Source organism: Lynx rufus, unplaced genomic scaffold (assembly GCF_022079265.1).
Source record: "Lynx rufus isolate CCGP_SWC_20201006 ecotype Redwood Valley unplaced genomic scaffold, mLynRuf1.p SCAF_2, whole genome shotgun sequence".
Taxonomy (NCBI): domain Eukaryota; kingdom Metazoa; phylum Chordata; class Mammalia; order Carnivora; family Felidae; genus Lynx; species Lynx rufus.
Window position 1 is genome coordinate 211,197,846 of NW_025814834.1, and position 21,417 is coordinate 211,219,262.

A 21,417-nucleotide genomic window follows, 5' to 3' on the forward strand; every position below is an offset into this window, starting at 1 on the left:
CAGGACACAGACACATCTCTGTTTTCACCTACAGCCCTAATCTCTCTCACAGATTCTGGTCTACGTGCCCGTGTGCTCAACATTTCCATCTCAAAGCCAACAGGGCTATAAAGCTCTTTTCTCCCCCAGTAATTCTCACTTTGGATTTCTCTCTTTACCAAGGGAATTACTTTCTTAAAACATAACACCGTTCCCTTGTGACTCCTCTTTTTTAATTTTTTTTTTATGTTCATTTTGTTTTTGAGAGAGAGAGAGAGCATGAGCAGGGGAGGGGCAGAGAGAGGGGGAGACACAGAATCCGAAGCAGGCTCCAGGCTCTGAGCCGTCAGCACAGAGCCCGACGTGGGGCTCGAACCCACGAACTGCAAGTTCATGACCTGAACAAAAGTCGGATGCTCAACTGACTGAGCCGCCCAGACAGCCCCCGTGACTCCTCTTCCTTTAGCCTTCCCCTCGCTCTCTCTTTTTTATTTTTAAAGTTTTTATTACTATTTTTTTAATGTTTATTTCTTTTTGAGAGAGGGAGAGAGACAGAACACAAGCAGGGGACGGGCAGAGAGAGAGGGAGACACAGAATAGGAAGCAGGCTCCAGGCTCTGAGCTGTCAGCGCAGAGCCTGACACGGGGCTCGAACCCACGAGCCATGAGATCATGACCCGAGCTAAAGTCGGGCGCTCAGCCGACTGAGCCACCCAGGCGCCTCAGCCTTCTCCCCATTCTCAAACTCTGCTCCAACCCTGTGAGTAAGTTTTATGCAATTTCTATTTCTGACCTTCCTTCTTCTAACTATAGCAATCGGCCTAGCTCACACCCCATTCCCCTTGCTAATGGACAACTTCTCTGGTTTCCAAACCACTCTGTGGATGCATAATTTAAAGCAAGGAAATAGTCCTGCCCCTGAGGGGTACGGAATTCTCCAGATCTGTAACTATCTTTGGTCTTCCTCAAATAATCGTCTTCTTCAGACCACTTATTCCTCTGCTCACAAATCCTCCATGGCTTCCACTCTTTAATAAGATTAGCCTCCAGCTACACTGTCACAGCTTCACAACCTACCTCATCCTGGCCAAACTACTTCCTGCTGCAATAGACTGAGTATCTGTGTCCCTGCAAAGTTCCTATGTTAAAACCTGACCCTCAACATGATGGGATTAGGAGGTGGGGTCTTTGGGAGGTGATTAGGTCACAAGGTGAAAGTCTCAGGAATGGGTGAGTGCCCCGGCACAGGAGACCTCGGACAGCTCCCTCCCCCTTCCTGCCACGTGAGGGCACAGCCAGAAGCGAACATCTGTGAACGAGGAAGCAGGTCAGCAGACGCTGGACCTGCCTGCATCTTCACGGTGGATTTCCCAGCCTCCAGAACTACGAGAAATAAATCTGTGTTGTTTATAAGCCCCCCAGTTGACAGTATTTTTATAGTAGCCCAAACAGACTCAAATATCAGACTTCTACTCTGACTGTTCAAAACCCTCCGATTTGACGGGAGGAAATTGTTCCCTTTGCCTCTTACTCGCGCTGACCCTCCTGCAGAGCGCCCCCTGCCTTCACTTTCTCTGATTTCCACTTACACTTTAAGACCAAGCTCAAAACTGTCCTTACCCAGTGAGTTTTCCTCTCCTTCAGTTCCAACACTCCCTGTTTGCATTACTCATTAGGCACCTTACACTTTATGGACACTGAAAGCTCTTGGCACTAGAGGAAAGTTAGATTCAAGAAGGCCCAGCAAAAGTGAAGGAAGAGAAAACTGGAGAAGGCAACTTTCCTCTTTTCTTCCCCTCTCCTCACTCTACCCCACAGAAGCTGTTTACTGATGTACAGTAAGCAAGCCCGACACGAGAAGGGTCCCTTTCACCGCTCCCCTGCCTTCTCTCGAGCCTCGGCTTGAAGCCCCATCCTCTTGCTCATGGAGACAGCTCAGTTCAAAGCCATGCCTGAGCACCCCAGTCGTGGTGCGAATGTGGTCTCGATGTGTACCCAACACGCATCGGATTTTTGCTGTTGTGGAATCTGCCATCAAACAGATCTGGGGCTGGACCCACAGCCTCCTCCTCGTGACCCTGTCTACCTGAAGAGGGACACCACCTCTCAACGTCTAAGCCTCCCTACCTACAAAATAGGGCTAATAGTCAAACACAGCTCACAGGGATTTCCTGAGGACTAACTGAAATTAAGATGATTTATATTAAGCACCTAATATGTTGCCTGGCATACAACAGAGGCTCAACAAATGCTGAGTGTGGTAATATTAGAGTCTCTTGGGTATTTGTCTCTCTCACTCACAGGAGCCCCATTAGGCTACAGTTAGTGAGTCTTAACTCCCACTCAGCACAAGTACCCTGCCTACGGCATTCAACAGACATTTTAAAACCGAATAATCGGCAAATTTGCTTCTCCCAAGAATGTATGCATCTCAAGGTACAAAGTTTTTTTTTTAAAGTAGGCATCATGTCCAGTGTGGAGCCCAATGTCTGGCTTGAACTCACGACCCTGAGATCAAACCCTGAGCTGACGTCAAGAGCTGGACATTGAACCAACTGAACCACCCAGGTGCCCCCTCAAGATACAAACTCTTAATGACAACTGAAACCTAGCATGTGCTCAAATAATTGTGGATGAACAAACGGAGGAGAGTATTACTTGGGCAGAGGCTTCTACTACTCTAGGAACTCATCCTATCTTACAGCCTGAGGGAACTGCACAGAATGAAGACACATAAGACCGCTCAGCCATACCCGCACGGAGCTCTGTGCGATCTTACTGAGAAACAGAGCTATTACGGTGAGGAAAGGTGCCAGCTGGTACAGGGATTATCTGAATCCTCAAGTGGGAAACTCCCTGTCTCCTGACCTGGCTGTTAAGTTCTTTAAGGCGAGGGCCCCGACACACACGCTCCCCCTCCTCGTCGTCCTGGCAAAGCGCTGGTGCACAGACCGTGCTGAAATATCTATCTGGCCTACACTCCACGCAGCCGCTTCTTACAGCCCCTTCTGCTGAACCCATTTACTCCCAAATTTCCCACAGAGATATCCGAAAAACTCAGGATGCCAAATAAGGGGAGGGAGGAAGTTAAAGGAGATCCTGCGAAAGACAAAACCAGTTAAGAAACGATTACGGGTGCCTGGCTGGCTCAATCAGTAAAGCGAGCGACCCTTGATCTCAGGGTTGTGAGTTCAAGTGCCACGTTTTGGGGCATAGTTTACTTACTTAAAAAAAAAAAAAAAAAAGATTACAAAAATAAACCTGTGACAACAGACACACACAAAGCTTGGCAAGTGACATAACCCCCGGGCTGGTCACGTGGCAGCCTGGAGGACTATTGCCATCTTTACCAGGGTTAAAGCAGAGTCTCCCCTTCTCCCTGTGTCAGGTCAGAATGTCGGACAGATGGACAAAGACAGAGACGTCACCTGAGTCAACAAAGGCTTTCACAGGATGTCCATTCACTTTGCAGTTAATATAAAGCATCACTACTTGGCCAAAACTTTCAGGAGCCTCTTCCATAGCTATTGTCATGTTTTCCTCGATGTTCTGTTGCCTGCAACAAACCAAGTAGAGCGAAATCATCATCTGTTTCAGAAGTCACAGTATTAAACACAGACGGGGCTTTCTCTTCCACAAGAGTGGCAGACGCAGAGACACAGATCTTTGTGAAGACCCTGATGGGCGAGACCACCACCCTTGAGGTTGAGCCCAGGGACACCAGTGAGAATGTCTAGGCTACAATCCGAGACCAGGAGGGCATCTCGCCTGAGCAGCGGCTTCTGATTTCTGTGGGCAAACAGCTGGAGGATGGCTACAATACCCAGGAAGAGTCCGCCCGGTGCTCGGTGCCTGGTGCTTGGCCGGGGGGTGGCACCCTCCAGCCTTCCCTCCGCCAGCCGGCCCAGAAATACAACTGCAACAAGATACCTGCCGTGAGAGCTCTGCTCGCCTGCACCCCTGCGCTGTCAACTGCCACAAGGAGTGTGGTCACAGCAATGACCTGCGCCCCAAGAGGAAGGTCAGGTAAGGCCCTTCCAGCGGCTCTTTGCCTGCGGGACGGCCCCCTGCCCGAACCCCAGAGCCTGTGTGCCTCAATAAAGTCTCCCTTTCACTGACTGGAAAAAAGAAACCACACACCAGATGTGTCCGTATCTTTTGCCCCTATTATAGCAGCTGAGCCCTGGAAGTGGACATTGGCACTCTCCCCTGCAGCAGGTGAGGTAGTGAGATACAGCTGGCAGAAAATCTAAAGGCACACAAATTACTTTCACGTCAAACAGTTCTGCACCCTTTACAAGCTCAGATACGGGAAACTGAATCTCGAGAGAGTAAGAGTCAAAATCTTTTAATTCTGTAGAATGTCAGAATCTCGTGAATGCTTCCGTTTTCACGGGGATTTACTGGGTGTCTGGGTATGCATCCTATGTCCAGTGTGTTAAAGACGGTTGGCAAAGGTAAAACACAGAGGTTTCTTTTTTTTTTTTTTTAATGTTTATTTATTTTTGAGAGGGAAAGAGACGGAGTGCAAGCAGAGGAGGGGCAGAGAGGGAGACAGAATCTGAAGCAGGCTCCAGGCTCTGAGCTGTCAGCACAGAGCCTGACGCGGGGCTTGAACCCACGAACTGTGAGATCATGGCCTGAGCCGAAGTCAGACGCTTAACTGAGCCACCCAGGTGTTCCAAAACACAGAGGTTTCAACTGCCCTGCTGCACCCGCTGCTTCACCTCCAAGACTGGGTTTTCTACCTGTAAACGAGGGGGCGGACTCCTACTCCAGGACTGCTAAGAGGGATACGGCATCTACGACACAATGTTACCAAAAGAGCAGATGCTGGGAAAACGCACACACCTCTTTAGCTACCTGGCTATCATTTGGAAAACCACACACACACCACAGTTCACTTGGTCCAGCAAACCATTTCTTCAAACATTAGACAGATTCTAATTCTTAAACGAGAAAGGGATGTAAAAGGGAGTTCCAGCTTACTTCTACATCTCCTGTCTCCGTTCCCAACCTCCTTTTAAAAACATCACCAAACACTACCAACATTAATGGAAACGAGGGCAGGCGCTGGGCAACGTACCCAAAGACTGAGATACTAACAGAACAGGGCCCAAGACTGGGGAGAAATTATAACCGCAGACGAGGGGCTAGCACATTACAGGCCGCCACCTGCAAACTTCTACGGGAGCGCAGCCACACCACTCAGTTCCATCCTGTGGGGTCGTCTATGGTCGCTCTGATACCGCGCTGGCGGACGGGAGTGCTGGTGGCAGAGACAGCACGGCCTGCAAACCCTACGATCTTCACGGTCCGGCTGTCTGTGGACGAAGTTTGCGGAGCCCTGTTCTAAACTGCAGTGCCTGTCCTTTTCGCGGTAATACTCCACCTCAAATGAACTGCTGGTTTTAGCAGTCATTCTGTAAAATGCATGAGACTTCTCAGAAAGTCCAAGGCACCCTCGTTTAATTTAGTTGGGGAAACATGCGAGCTATTATACTCCAATGTATACATACGCTGAGGAATCGCTGGTGCAACATACCAAATAAAACTTCAAAAGGCACTTGACAGAACTACACAGCTTTTCTCTTTTGTCACATTATTAAATTTAGAGATGAACAAAAATTAGTTGTATATTCCTGACCTTGCGTTGACTCCAACCAAGATAAATTTCAGCAAAACATCTTCTGAGATAATACCAGTCGCTTTGGCTATTCTGGGCTCCGTACGTATGTAGAGAGTCTCTTCAGAGGCACAAGGTCTTCTTGAAAAGACTGTACGCGTTTTCCCATTTCCTTAACCTCCCCGGGCCCCCCTCGAGCTACACAAATATGCCTCATCTCATGGCTACTCTGCCAACAGTGCAGGGTCAGGGTTCGGCTACGATACCCTCCCTCCCACCCACCACTCCTGCTTCTGGATGGAACACATCTATTTTTTTTTTTTTTTTTAGAGAGAGAGCGAGCACGCAAGACCACATGCACCACGTGTGGATTCTCACTTCTCTCTCATCACTCTATGGGAGAGACTTTACAGCTCTTGAGACATTTCTGGTCCATAATCCTTCACTTGAGAAAGAGACAGACAGAGAAAGTGTGGCCCCAGGGGGGAGGGCAAAGTAGGGGCAGGGAGAGAGGGAGGGTGGGAGAAGGAGAGAAGAAAAGAGAGAGAGAGAGAGAGAGAGACAGAGACAGAGAAAGAGAGACTGTCCCAAGCAGGCTCTGTGCTCAGCACGGAGACTGACACAGAGCTCAATCCCATGACCCTGGGATCATGACCTGAGCTGAAATCAAGAGTCGGACATTCAACTGAGTGAGCCCCTGAACACATCTATTCTTGAGAATTATGTCAGGTTCCCTCACAACTGCAATGTGGTCAAGTTCAGAGAACACAAATTTCTTCCTATTTCTCTGGGTAGATTTAATTAGTGAGATGTTTTTGTTTTTTTTTTCCCCAAAAATATTCATATACTAATATACTGATGCAATTAATGGGGACACTTAATCAACAAGAACACAAGTGAATGGCTAAGGGCTAGCAACTGATTCCGGCATACAATTTAAATGTCCCTGATTTCAAACGTAGTCAGAGAAATAAAAGATAAAATAACCATTATCTGACTTCTAAGCTGACAGTATAATGTAATGACCAAGTCAGGCTTCATCCAAGTAACCAAAGATTATGACAAAGAACACAGTTCTTCTTAGCTATGCAGTGGTTCCCCCTTATCTGCAAGGGATACATTCCATGACCCCCAGCAGATGCCTGAAAACACAGACAGTACTGAACCCTATACATACTATGTTTTCTTATATATATACACACCTATGATAAAGCTTAATTTATCAGTGAGGCCCAATAAGAGATAAGCAACAGTAATAAAACAGAACAATACTCTGTGGCAAATGTTATGTGAACGTGGTCTCTCTCAAAATACCTTACTGTACTGTACTCACCCTTCTTGTGATGATGGGAGATGCTAAAATGCCCACGTAATAAGATGAACTGAGGCGAATGACACAGGCCTTGTGACACTGTCGGGCTACTACTGACCTTCTGATGTACCTGCTCCTGGACTGCAATTAACCACGGGGAAGGTGAGGGACTACTGTGCCAAAGCCTTCACCGTTCGCAACAAACATGACATGGGGGTGGGGGGCAGCTGTGCTTTCATTCTAACGGACTGGCCACTGACCAGCATCGTTCTTGTGACTCATGATGTGACTGAGGTTGGCATTAGCACCATTATACCTGCTCTGGCCCCACCTCTTATGATGCTGATCCATCTGGCTGACTGGGGAACAGAGCACAAGCCATCTGCCTTTTTAAAGCTTCCTATGTGATACTACCTTAGCCCCAGGTGCGAGCCACAGCATTAGGGAAACTGGAGCTGGAAATGTGTCTGGCAGTCTGTCTATCCACGGAGGCCAGCTCAAGGACTGCAGAAGGAGAACAGACCCAGGACTACAAGGGCCCATCCGAACAGGGCTCTCTGATCCAATCATGCTCAAGCCTGGGTTCCATTAGGGCTCGTGTATTATGTGTAAGGACTGAGATTCCAATCAGCCTGTACAGACAGCCTAACGGTCTCACCGAACTGGAGCTTGTGCGCAGTCCTGGGGTCGTCGACCCCAGGTTGGTGGGCTCGCTCTAATGATGCACCGCAGGCTAGTCCGGGAGTCTTCATTAAAGTCCCCAAGTTAGGTACCCGTACTTTGTACCGTTAAATCCACACGTGAGCAGAGCAGAAGAGGAGAGTGACCTAAAAGGCTGAAATTACTATCTCACATACAAAACAAGGACGCGCTGCCTCAAAGTAGATGCCCGACTGATACCAGGTCACCTGACGTTTGGGAAATCTGGATTCTCTAAAGCTTGCTCTTTAGGTAAAGGGTCATTACCTTATATCTTCCTCTATTTTTGCCTGAGCTTCAAGATCAAAAGGGTCGGCAGAAAAGAGACGAATCCTTTCTTGCTCTCTCCGGGCTCGGTCCTGCTGCTGTCCCTCCAGGACCCTAGAAAATTTCTCTACAAAAACAACAAGGGGGACATCTTGAGTACCACGCTATTTCCATTCTCTGTTAGTACTTTTCCAGATCAAATCGCTTCTCAAAATACAACTATAAAAGATGCAGAAAGGATGCCTAAGAATTATTTTAAATGGGCAATTACATTTACTTGCTATTTGAGGCAAGACTACGTCCCCTAAGTTCAGTGTCAAGAAATAAAGTATTTTCAAAAGTCATTTATTCCGGTAAGAAATTATCCGTCACACTGTTTCTACTCAGAGGTAACAGCATTTCAATTTAAATCAGCAGAAACAGCCATCTGTGTGGCAGATGAGTGACCCCACTCCTCTCCTCCCCACTGCCCCCATTAACCTATTACGCAGAACTAAAACAGAGCGCGACCACAGGGCACGGAGCCAGTGGTGCCGTCGCAGCCCTGCGTGGGGACAGAGGGCAGCCACACCTGCAGCGGCACAGCACAAGGTGTGGGCATGACGAATCACCGTGTTGCGCCCCCGTGACTCTACCGCCAACACCGTGTGTCAGCTACGCTTCGATGAGAGACGACAACAAGACCCACAGGGCACTACAGCCCCGCTTTTCCTGCCACTCCCTTGAGAATACCCCCTGCTTAGACCAGGGACGTTACATGCAAACTATTGTCAGTCCACCTACAGGACCTCGTGAGTAACAGGCAGGAAAATGAGCAAAGAGAAAATACTGCTTGCTATAAAATGTATGTCACAAGAACCACCTTAGTCTCGCTGTTTCTTAAATGAGGGTGTATTTAAATGTATCAAGTTCTACGTGCCATCATCACGGTCTTTGGCGATTAGATATATTGCGGAAGAAATTAAAAGACGCCAAGATAACGGTCATATGAACTATCAATACACACGACATGAAGGAATCTAAACCACGTTAAGCTGACAAAAGAAGCCCGACATGAGAAGGGACATATTGTGTGATTCCATTAACCCGGAGACTGAAAACACGGTTATCAGAACGGCAGTAGCCCATAAGGGGCGGAAACTGACCAGCAGAGGACATACTGGAATTCGAGAGCGAGAAAAATATTCTATCACCTTGACTAGGGTGGCGGCTCCAGGACTTTGCCAAAACTCAATGAACTGTATACTTAAAACCTGCGCATTTCTGTTAGGTAATTATTACCTCAGTTTAAAAAAGGGTCAGCTGAAGAATGAGCTATTGAGCATCTGTTACGCTTTAAAATGTAATCAGCACAGTTGCATAAACCCAGGAGTAAAACTGGAGAAATTTACAGAGAAAAACTTTATTCATCGAGCTGACTAAAAACAAACATTCTGTTTAACTCAAGAATGGCTCAAACACAGCAACAAGCCATTGGCGACAACCGACTATCGTTAATCTTGGGGTGGGCGAGAGTCAGAGGGCTCCGTTTTGCCATACGGGCTGAGGGCACCGGATAGGTTTTCTGTCCCTAAGAGCATTTCACCCGGCATCAGCTGGCTTACTGGTGCTCTCTTCAACTGAGGCTCCCACCGAACAGGTTAGAATACCAGTCCCTAGGTTATGCGCCGTGAAAATAATTTGGGGGAGCAAAAAACCGTCAGTGGAGGAGGCTGGTCAAGCTGGATTTCAGAACTCTGTGCTGCTGCAAAATTGGATCACGACCGCCACGCAACTCCGCCTTTGGCATCAGCATCACTTTACCTCTCGGAGAGCAACTGGGGTGCTCGAGAGATCATGTGACCTGGCGGGCTGAACACCCCCGTTGCTGGAGTTTCTCCAAATTTGCCGCGACACCACTACTTCCCCTCAGGTCCGCTCGCCAGTCTTCCACGTCGATAAGCTTACCAAGGTCTCCACTGAGCAGAGCGTCCGCCAGGGGTGGATTGCGCTCCTTCAGCAAGGACAGCTCATGGGGGTTGGCCAGCAACATGTCTCGGAGCAAGGCTGGATTGTCCAAGCCCTGAGGAGATGAAGCTATGTCTCCGGGAGATGAGTGGGACTGCTGTGCTCCTGGTGGCCGGCGCTGCCGGGAGCCTGACGTGCCAGGCACGGCTATACTACGGAAGTCTATGCGGGGCAAGTCTGTTGGGGAAAATCGTTCAGAGTTTACTTCCAGTGACACACAAGCATTTGAAGGGCACAGCGGAACATTTGCCGGTGAACGGTATACGGTAAATGGTAATTGCAGACATCTGACCTTTCCTCTGCGCTCTCTCACGCTGACTGAATATAAAGACTGCAGTCTGAGTGAACCCACAATCAAGAACAGAAAAGGGGTGCAGTCAACGGTAATGACCTTAGATTTTTGGCTTCTACAATATCCCAGAAGACATAACAAGTTTTTACTTACTTGTATTTTTTTTAACGTGTATTTATTTTTGAGAGATAGAGACAGAGCGTGAGCGGAGGAGGGGCAGAGAGAGAGACACAGAATCCGAAGCAGGCTCCAGGCTCCGGGCCGTCAGCCGAGCCCAACGCGGGGCTCGAACCCACGAACTGCGAGATCATGACCTGAGCTGAAGTCGAATGCTTAACTGACTGAGCCACCCAGGAGCCCCTACTTACTTGTATTTTTTAAAAATTAAAGCTAGTCTTAATAAACATAACCACATAAATCTGGATGTGATTCTTGAGAAAAATCCTAGTTTGTTTTGACATTTCTCAAAGGGCCCGGACACCTGGGGTAAAGAATACTATACAAACCAAGTGAACTGCATAAATTTTAGATGTAAAATTCTACAAGTCTCTGCTAAACATACTCGTTCTTGGAACTTACACTTTCATCTGCGCACCATGGCTAACTCCTCTCACACCCCTAGGGAGCTAGCAGGTGTAATCGTTTTACAGGAGAGACAAACAGAAGAAAAGGAACTTGCTCAGGTTCTCGGTGCTGAGGTCACCAAAAGATAGAACAGATTTAGAGGCTACAACTCCTGGGTTCTATAATCCAGGCTGAGCTGACCTTATTAAAATGAAAGGAAAATAAAAGGGAGCCTTACACAAAGGACCCACGTATTATATGATTCCATTTCTATGAAATGTCCAGAATAGGAAAATACAGACACAGAAAGTAGACTGACGGTTGCCTAGGGCCAGAAGGCTTGGAGGCAGATGGGGAATGACTGCTAATAGGTCCAGTTTCTTTATAAGGTGATAAAAATGTGCTACGATTGATTGTAGTGATGGCTGCACAACTGGGAATAGACTAAAAATGAACTGCACCCGTTACATGAGTGAATTGTATGGTATACGAATGATATCTCAACAGAACGGTTACTTAGAAAAGGAGTTTTACCTTTAAAAAAAGGTAGAGCAGAGACAGAATTAGGGGCTAGAACTGAGCAAATGTGTATCTCCTCAATCCCAAAAATGTGACTGATGGTCACTCCTATTTCAAGTTGAGGCTATCCTGAAGCTGTTGGGAAAGCAACTAGAAGGGAATCCTTTTTTTTTTTTTCCTTAATGCTTATTTACTTTTGAGTGAGAGAGAGTGAGAGAGAGAGAGAGAGAGAGAGAGAGCGTGCACAAGCGGGAGAGGGGCAGAGAGAGAGAGGGAGACACAGAATCCGAAGCAGGTGCCAGGCTCTGAGCTGTCAGCACAGAGCCCGATGCGGGGCTCGAACCCATGACCTGTGAGATCATGACCTGAGCTGAAGTTGGTTGCTTAACCGACTGAGCCACCCAGGCACCCCTAGAAGAAGGGAATCCTTAAACTCAAGTATCATTCTGCCTCTTTAGCATGGGTTCAACTAGCCACTTCCTTCCAACAGACCTCAGCTGGCAGCTTGTGTGTGTGTGTGTGTGTGTACGCACACATGCGCATGAGAGAGTTAATCCATACCAACCAGCAACACATATATGGGTGGACCTTCTCTGCAGGGTAAGAAATTTTTATCTTTAACCATGGTAACACTTATCTTGAGAGTCCATTCGCTTCAGAGTAATTCTGAAAAACTTGTTTACCTGAACGACTAGATCTGCTCCCTTCCCCCACAGACTGGCTCTCTTGTCCACATGCGACAGGAAAAAAAAAAAAAAAAAAAAAACAACCAGCAATTCTCCAGAACTAACAATTTCACCAAATTAACCAAAGGAAGATTTGTTTTGGTTTTTTTTTTGACTGACATGTTCAAGTCACAACTCTTTCTAAAGCTTAACAGTAGACCCAAGGGACTAATGTAATCCCGGTCTGGGAGGAACAGTGCTTGATGGTCTCTTACAGCCCCAGTTTCGGGCTGAATGGATGCACTGTGTTCTAAGCTGGCATGTGTCATCATCACCCAAACACTCATCAGCTGGAACCACAAACTTTAAACCCACTGACCTAGAGACTAAACAGTATTTAAGAAATCTACCTGAAGACAGCAGGGAATAGAAAACACGATTACATTTCATTCAAGGGTTCCACATCAGAACCCTGGCCACTTTTTGTAGATCGTGAACCCCTCTGAGTATCCAAAGAAAGCTACTAACCCTCTCCCTATCAAATGCACACATGCTCTCAGCCATGCAACTGTGAGTATTTATTTCAGGGACACAGAAACGTTCTAAATCCCAAAGCACAGATTCCAGACTATAAACCCCTATTCCTGATAGAACACCGAGACAGGTAAGTTTCCTTTCACATGATTAACACGGCTGGTGGGCAAGGAGCAGAATCTGGTGGTCCGGCTGCCTAATGTTCATAAAGCTCAGTACAGTGGGAAAAGTACCACGTTTTAGTTCCCATGCCTTCACTTATTAGCTATGTAACACTGAAGACATTACTTAAAACCGGAGCTTTGTCTGATAATGATAACAAATTATAAAGAGGAATCTCCTCCCCTACAACCGTGAAGTGCCTGGCTGACTGTAAAATGTTCCACACAGGCCTGCTAGCTGAGGGCCAGACACGAAGCAGCAAAAGTCAGTCAGGAATCACGGGCATAGATGGCCTCTTAAGTCCTTCCCCAGGACACGGTTCTCATCGATCACAACACAAGCGAACATTTATCGAGGGCATGCTGAAGGCTGCGCTATTCTCACAGCTAAGAAAACGGCCACAGGGAAGTCAACCCAGCCAAGGATACAGAGCAACCAAGGGGCAGACTCTGTACCCCGGAGTCTGAACCCGAAGCTAGTCCACAGCTCTGACCCACTGCATTATGCTGTCTCCTGATGCCTGTGTCAGGGATGTCTTACTTGGGAACTGCACTGGAGGTCGAGGGTCTGCATTCTCCTTCTGTCGTAAAATCACGACATCCCCATCTTTCAAGCCGTAGGAAGCCAGCGATCTGTGGTTGTCTGTGAGGGGTCTTTCAGCATAGACGATCTACGACCAGAAAAGAGTTCACCATATGAAGCACTGAGAAATAACATGGAACAAAGCAGGAAGACTACGTACAGTGTCCCTTTTCACCAGATGTCAGTCCCAGCCTGCTCAAAACCCTCCAATGGTTTCCCATCACACCTGGAATAAAAGCCTAAATCCTTCCCGTTACCTGCTAGGTCCAACAATTTGGTCCCTGGCTCCCCCTCTGACTTCGTTTCATACCGTAATTGCTGCTCCCTAAATAATGTGATCAATTTCCCCCTTGGGACTGTTTCACTTGCTCTTCTCTCTACCTGAAGAATGTTCTTTCCCCAGCTATTTCTTTTTTAAGTAAGCTCTATGCCTAACATGGGGCCTGAACTCAGGATCAAGAATTATGTGCTCTACCAACTGAGCCAGCCAGACGCCCTCCCAGCCACTCTTTATTAAGGTCTCTGATCAAATATAACCTTTCCAGAGCCCTTCCCTAATCACCCTATTTAAAAACCCTCTCATATTAAGTCTCTATTTCTTTTTACTGTTTATTTTTGAGAAACAGAGTGGGGGGGGAGAGGGAGAAAGAGAGAAAGAGAGAGACAGAGGGGAAGGGAGGGAGGGAGGGAGACAGAGACACAGAATTTGAAGCAGGCTCCAGGCTCTGAGCTGTCAGCACACAGCCCCACACGGGGCTTGAACTCACAAGCCATGAGATCATGACCTGAGCCAAAGTTGGACGCTTAACCGACTGAGCCACCCAGGAGCTCCTTAAATATCTGTTTCTTTATTGTCTTTCTGTTCCACTAAAATGGAAGCTACCTGAAGACAGGAATTTGTTTTGTTTGCGTAGCTCAAATGTCTTTTTTTTTTTCTTGTGACAAGAACTTTTAACATTTACTCTGTAAGCAACTTTCCAGTATGGGATACAGTCTTGTCAATTACAGACACCAAGCTGTATATGACATCCCAATGTATCCATTTTTAAATGATCTTGCACGCTGGCAAGTCTAAAAGTTTTCCAAATACTGCCTGTTCTGCATTCTTCCTTCTCTTCTACTGGATCAGGGATGTACTACTAATAAAAACATTTTCTGATGTGCAATCAAACACTGAAAAAATCTGAGAGCATAAAAGCAGGTGAAACACTGTGCTGTAGGAAAAAAACGGAGAAAGGGCACACTACAGTTTAACCACAAAGGAACATAAAACCTATCCTGCACCATTACATACTGCAGAGGGGTATTCAGAATAAACTCAGGCTTTGAAAGGTTTTCTTTCAAAAGATTTGCTGTGCACCAGGCCACGTGCAAGCCGAGGAACCTGAGTCCTGTCCTGGCTCTGACAGTGGCCGCGTCCCTCCGCTGGTCCTGGCTTCACATTTCCGTTTGTCAAGCAAGCAGTTGGGGCTAGATAATCGCTACAGCTGTCCCTTCCAGGTCGGTCTGCTACACTACCATTTTACAATGCTTCCTCACATGCCCTCACAGCTCTTGCAGGAAGACTGCCTGACACGCAACCTGAAAAATACAGATTTCTGCTGGGAAAAACGATCTGTCATATCTGCTCTCAGAATCTACACTGACATGAGAAATAGAACCAACAGGAAACCGAATTTCCAAAGCCAAATACTTCTGGGGGTGCACAAAAAAATGGACTCAGAGCTCATAGGGCCGATTACACTTCCTAAGATTCTATACAGCATTAGAAAACGTATCGTTGGTTCTTACCCTCAACCTGCAAAGTTAAAACATGTTCCAGCAGTCCACTGGACTGTCACTGCATCGATCCACTCACACTCTGCTATTCTCCCTCATGTAACCACATATCGCGTGGCAAAGGTACAACAGAATCAACACAGACTGTTTGCAATACAACCCGCGAGCTGTATGGTAACTTGTGGAATTGTTGGGAAAACTACCATAAATCTGAAGGGACAAGTGTCCCAGCTGAGGTGTGCACCAAGCAAGAGGAGGCATGACAACAGAAATGCCACGCAGGCGGCTCTCACAAGGTGGCCTCAACACAGCGAAGCCACCTTACAACAAAGGTACTGAGTGGTCCACGGCCCGCTCCTTAATTTTCCAGGTTCAGAAACTCAACCATCAGTACATGTAGAGATACAATCAGTTGACACATTTTAACTGTACTTACAGAAGAACATTTATCTACAACAGGGAATCAAACGCAGAGCATCAAAATGCTCCTATCCGGCAGCAGACTTGTCTTCAAGCTGGCAATGCTACCTGGAGGGCCATATGAAGACACAGCAGACACAACCACGGCTTGCACTTGTATCGGAACGGGTTCCCACAGTCTCCCGCCTCATCGTACGCCCTCTCATTTCTAGGTGGGCACTATTCATCCCATGTTGCGGACAGGGAAACAGAGTGCGGTGACCTGAGACTACACAGCTATTAAGAAGATAACTAGGGCAGCTCTTTCTGTCCCCAGGTCCTATCCCTGTGCTTTGATAAAACCACCTATTTTGTACCAAAAAATAAAGAAAGAAAAAAATAAGAAAATAAAAAAAGGAAAAACAATAGAACTAGGATTGGAACACCTGCCTGACTCCAAGAGCGGGAGATCTTCCCTAAGGACCACATACAACTTCCCCAAACCGAAGTCCAATGCGGCCAGCTCAATTAGCTGGTGACCTGAACAAGAGCTATTAAGCCATCTGTCACCACTGAGGGCCTATGCTCACCAGGGGAACCAAAACCCTGTGCACCGCTCAGCGTATCAATGTGTCCTGAACATGAGGAAGGACCACTGGCGGCTCCCCACTCAGGACTTCCACGTAAAAACTCCACGATGTTCAGTGGACATAGTCTTTCCTCAGCAGACGCTGTAAATTTTTTTTTTTTAAATAAAGACAGCCTGGGGGCGCCTGAGTGGCTCAGTCAGTTAAGTGTCCAACTTCGGCTCCGGTCATGATCTCAGGGTTGGTAAGTTCGAGCCCCCACGTCAGGCTCTGTGCTGACCGCCCAGACTGGAGCCTGCTTCGGATTCTATGTTTCTCTCTCTCTCTGCCCCTCCTCTGCTCGTGTTCTGTCTCTCTCTCTCTCCCCAAAATAAATAAACATTAAAAAAAAAAAACTTTTTAAAATAAAGACAGCCTGATCTAACAATAAAAGTTTAAGATCCTGGTAATAACTACCACCAAACACATACATGGCATGTGGAACATTGCTATCTTGCCCCATTTCCTAAAAATACTAGACTGAAGAATGTGGGTGAGGAGCAAAACATTCTTCACTCTGACAAAGCAGCAGGCGTATTCCATTTTAGTCCAAGGACGCAAATGAAATAAACAAAAGCTTAGCTGAAATTATAACTGCCACAAAGAACGGACTTCTTTTTGTTAAAACAGGCTTAAGAGTCTAAGAAAGACAATTATTGTATAGCTAAAATCCTATAAGAAATCTGAATGAGTTTCCAGCTCAACAAGAGTGTATCATCAGACCAATGGTTTCACATTTCCACCAGTCAAAACAAAGAGTTTCGGTAAGGCATTGGTGATGCTTTCCACCATAATATCCAACTCAAAGGCCACAAAGCTAAAAATTCTGGTTTTGCCAGTTATGAGGACACACAACAGGACAATTTACACATCTACAAGTCTCAAGCTGCGAAACTGGCTAGTACTTACTCCAGAGGCAGCACCCTAGAGACCAAATTCTAAGCTTAATCGACATTTAACAATAGACTAAAACAACTCCAAGACCAACAACTCCATCATTAAGCATGAGGTCAAATGCCTTCTTGTCTCCAATCAACAGAAATCGTAACAATACATTTCTAGCAGTAAGGACTATCAACTGGCCACAGAATCTTTGGACTCACATCTGAATGACTCCCTAATACTATCTATCATTAACTGAAAACCTACTATATGCCAAGTGATCTACATATACATCTCATGCCACAGCTTGACTTTTCCAACCCTTCTGGAAAACAATATGGCAACAGTTACTAAAAGCCTTTCAAAAGACCTGGCAATTCCATAGCTAAGAATACATCCTGAGAAAACAATCAGAAATGAGGACGAAGCCTTAAATACAGATATCCATGGAAATGTTACTAATAACTGCTTCCGATTCCCCCAATTCAAATGCCCAGCAATAGGCAAATTTTTAAATAAACTGCGGTACATCTGTATTACATGGCCATTAAAATTATAAATTTGAAGAACTTGAAATGTCAGGGAAAAATGCTGACAATGTAGCTTTGACTGAACAAAGAAAGTTGAAACTGTTGGTACAGTTCAGGGCATCATGTTTAAAAGTTACATTGTAACCACAGAAAAGGAAGAAAGCTTAGGGAAAAAGATACACTAAGAAGTAAACTGCAGTTGTTTTGGGGTGATATGGTAATAACTTTTTCTCTCCACCTTTTCCTAGAAGTTACAAATTCTCTAAAACGAATATGCAGTACTTATCAGAAAAAAAATTCACGAAAATTACCTGCAAAAATAAATATGTCATAACCAGCTACAATAGAAAATTTCAGTTTCCACTGCTTTAAAATAGTGTTTTACAAACGACAAATCACGCTGTGTACAGAGCTGCTTTCCCAGGATCATACAGTTACTGCTATTACTTGGCATTTACACACGCCTTTTGAGAGTCCTTACACATTCTGCACACGTTTTTACCACATGCTACCTACAGGGGTAAATTATAATGATGTTTCAAAAATACAAAGACATTAATTTAAAGTGAAGCTAAGTTCTGATAATTCTTTGATGTCTGCCCAGCCAAGTTCTGCATCAAAGCATCAAACAGAGCCATGACCGGCTTCCAAGCCCACACTTGTATTAAGAGATGGAACATGCCCAGCTTTAATCACATGTACAAGTAGAGATAGTTTCTATTCTAAATTTGTTATCATCACATTATAACTACTATAATCAGACTAGAGCTGTTAAAAAGTAACGTCTTTTCCAAGTGCATACTTATGCACGACTGATGCTGATGTGAAAGTGTGAATTCTAAACCAGTGATCCCCAATGTGGGGCAGGCATGCGAAACAGTTCTTTAAAGATGTGGGAACAGAAAAATATTAGAATTTTCATTTCCATTTATTTTAGTTCATCCTTCCTTAAACGCTATCCTATGGTTGTTTATAATGGACATAAGGTTATTACTTCACTCATTGATGTTTACGGTTATTCTATACCTATGTGCGCATATATATAATGCATATAACATTAGTTCGTGCTTATAATTTATTATATGTATCGCAAAGATGTATGTTCCAAAACACTGTACGCAAAGGGAAACCTGACTGAAAAAGTTTGGAGATCCGTGGTTTGGACACACCGTGACAGGGAAGAACAGCCAGGAACCTTAAAAAAAAAAAAAAAAGAAAGAAAGAAAAAGGAAAGAAGAAAAGAAAAAGAAGAAACTCCCTTTAGAAATGGAGGTGAAGGGACGAGGACAGAGAAGGTAAACAAGAATGAGCAGAGCAAGCAGGAGGACTAGGAGGGGAAGAGGAGTAACATGGGAGAACCTGGGCGGTGAAGCCGTGGGAGTGGGGGCCTCAAGTAAGTGATGTATTTGTAGGTAAAACTATAATGATGTTTACCGTTAGGATCTGGCGAACGGAAATGACTCAAGTGTGTGTCTAGGGTGGATCCTGTTCCTGCCTCATGGGCAAGGCAAGCAACTGAAAAGACAACCGACCACCAGACATCTTAAAATAGATACTGTGTTAGGTTACAATGGAGCCAACGGAACAAACTTGAAACAGGGGAGCTGTTTACAGCTGGGTAATACAGGCTTCACAGAAGTTGAAGCCCAGGCTTCCATATGCTAATTTGGCTTGGGAGGAAGTAAATGCCCAAATGGTGACCTAATGAATAAGAAAGAATTTGTGGAGTTAGCCTACTGTCCAATTAGTGAGGAACTCCTAACATCCTGAGCTAACAGAGGACTGTGCCAGCCTGGACCATACAACGAACGGTCTTTTCCATCGGTCTCTTCCTTTAAATTTGTTACAGCCCGTCTCAAAAAGGGCAGGAAGAGAGGCAATGCCACTTTTCATCTTCTCCCAAGCCCAAATAATGATGAGACCAACTTACATTTTCATTTTTTATTCCCCCCGCCAGCTGGTGATTATAACCAGGGTAACAGAACCGGAGGGTAGAGAGCAATTGAAAATGCCACCTTCAAAAATTTCAGAATTGTGTTTACTTCCCTACTTAAACTGTCCTTCCCTAGTTTTTCACGTGAGGGATTCATGGGCAGGAACTGGCTCCTCAGTTTTTAGAAAACATTTGCAAAAAATTCCTTTTACCGATTTCTTTGTAGCTTCTGCAGCTTCAGTCTGCGTATGTGACACTTTGCATCCTGAAACCTATTCCTTCTTGATATTCAGCTTTATGCCAAGGTTCTAAAGTTCACATCGTGTAAAGGAATCATACTCACTTCTGAACAAAATATTGACGCATCTGTTTATCACAATAAAGGGCAGAACACGCTGCAGTTGGGCAATAGTTTTTGGAAGTATTTCATAACTGCAGTAGAAAATCAGGATTTACATTCTGGGGCCCTGGAGGACTTCTATAATTTTCTCAACGTTTAGACCATGTCCTCCACGGTCCACTTATCAAGTCGAGATTTAAATGTTTTCCTGTAAAGGCCAGAGTTATCGTCACCGATTCTGTTTGGTGGCAGCTCAGGGCATTCTGAGAATAAATTATGTTGCTCGTTTCAAATAAATGTAAGAGCAGCTGAATTTCCTTCCAGCACGGTAGGGAAATGAAACAAGCAAGCAAATCACACTGAGAAGATACCAGGCAATTTTTTACGGAAATATCCTCATAAAGCTCTGAACTTTGAACCCACCCAAACACTCAATTGTGGCCTGAAATAAAAAAGGATTCTGGCCTACTACCAGCGAAGAAACCAGAGAAACAAACAGCTTGAAATGAACGAATAACTACCTTTTTTTTTTTTTTTTTAAGAGAATTTAATCAGGAATGCCATGCGGTAGGGAAAAAGGTACAGGGCATTTCCAAATGCCTCAAAACAAGGTAATGCAAGTCTCAAACTTTTTCCTTCACTAGGAGTGCAGATCTCTACATTTAAAGGTAAATTACCGCTGCTTAAGCAGGAGCTCTGTCCAGAAAACCAGATGAACACCAACCTACCACAGCGATCCAAACTGGTATTTCTGGTTGGGGAAGTAGAATGTATGAACTCTTGCAGACCTGGAGCTGCTTCTTAGGTCCACAACACCCCAAACTCGGGATTATTAGGGGAGAAGGGGCCAAAGAGCCAGAAGGTGGGGCGGGCCGCCCAACAGTCCACGCGCCCCTCGGGCTGCAGTGGGTGCGTCTGCGGTCAGGTTCTCCGCTCCCTCCCATGGCACCCCACCCCACGCTCGGAGTGTGTGGGGGCAGCTACCGATCCCAGCTCCCTCCCGGACGCGGGGGCGAACTGGGAGAGGCCATCCTGCTCCCCCACCCCCAATTCCCCACCAGCAGCAAAGGGAGGGCGTGAGACCCCAAGGCAGGAGGGTCAGCCCTGGAGAGAGACCCCGCTCGCTGCCCGGCGTACCTGGCTCTCGGCTGCGGGGATGCCGGACTCGAGCTCGCACAGCGCGCGGAAGTTGTGCAGCTCGAAGTCGGCGTCGACCTGGAGGGAAAAGGTCACCTCGGAGAGGTCCCTCCGCACACAGTACACGGTGAGCAGCATGGCCCGGGCCCGACCCAGCTCGGCTCGGCCCGGCCTCGGCGCTGGGCTGCGGGGCGGCGGCGGGGCCTGGCTGGTGCTGCGGGCGGACGGCGCGGGCTGCTCGCTCGCCCGCTTGCTCCTTCCCTCCCTCACACACGCTCAGTGACTCACTCCCTCCCGCCCTCACTACCAAGCACGGCCGCCGCCACCCGCCTGCGACTCCGTCTGCCTGCCTGCCGGCCTGCCTCCCACCGCTGCCGCCAAGCGCGCCAGCCGCCCGGCGCCCCGCCCCGCCGCAACGCGGCTGCCGTAAAGCCCGCCTGGCCCTCTCTGCCGTCGCGACGCGGCGAAGGGGCGGGCCGGGAAGAGGGAGGCGGGCAGCTGGGAGAGGATTGGAGGGGCTGGGGAAGAGAGAGGGAGGAGGCAGGGCGAGAAAAGGAGAGAGAAGGAAAGGAGCGAGGAGAAT

At 46.7% G+C, this 21,417-nt stretch overlaps 1 protein-coding gene and 1 pseudogene across 1 annotated transcript in view; one reads left to right on the forward strand and one right to left on the reverse strand.

Annotated features, from left to right (window-relative positions):
• Positions 1-21,160, reverse strand: part of DDI2 (DNA damage inducible 1 homolog 2) — a 33,634-nt gene extending 12,474 nt beyond the window's left edge. Inside the window, exons 1-5 of the mRNA XM_047083145.1 lie at positions 20,835-21,160; positions 13,167-13,296; positions 9,831-10,067; positions 7,884-8,010; positions 3,408-3,535 (exon numbers count right to left, since the gene is read on the reverse strand). Of these exons, the coding sequence (XP_046939101.1) occupies positions 3,408-3,535; positions 7,884-8,010; positions 9,831-10,067; positions 13,167-13,296; positions 20,835-20,972 (760 nt within the window). The 5' untranslated portion in view covers positions 20,973-21,160. The remainder of the gene's footprint in view (positions 1-3,407; positions 3,536-7,883; positions 8,011-9,830; positions 10,068-13,166; positions 13,297-20,834) is intronic.
• On the forward strand, positions 3,630-4,009 carry LOC124514836 (ubiquitin-60S ribosomal protein L40-like; annotated as a pseudogene).
• Positions 21,161-21,417: the final 257 nt, after the last annotated feature.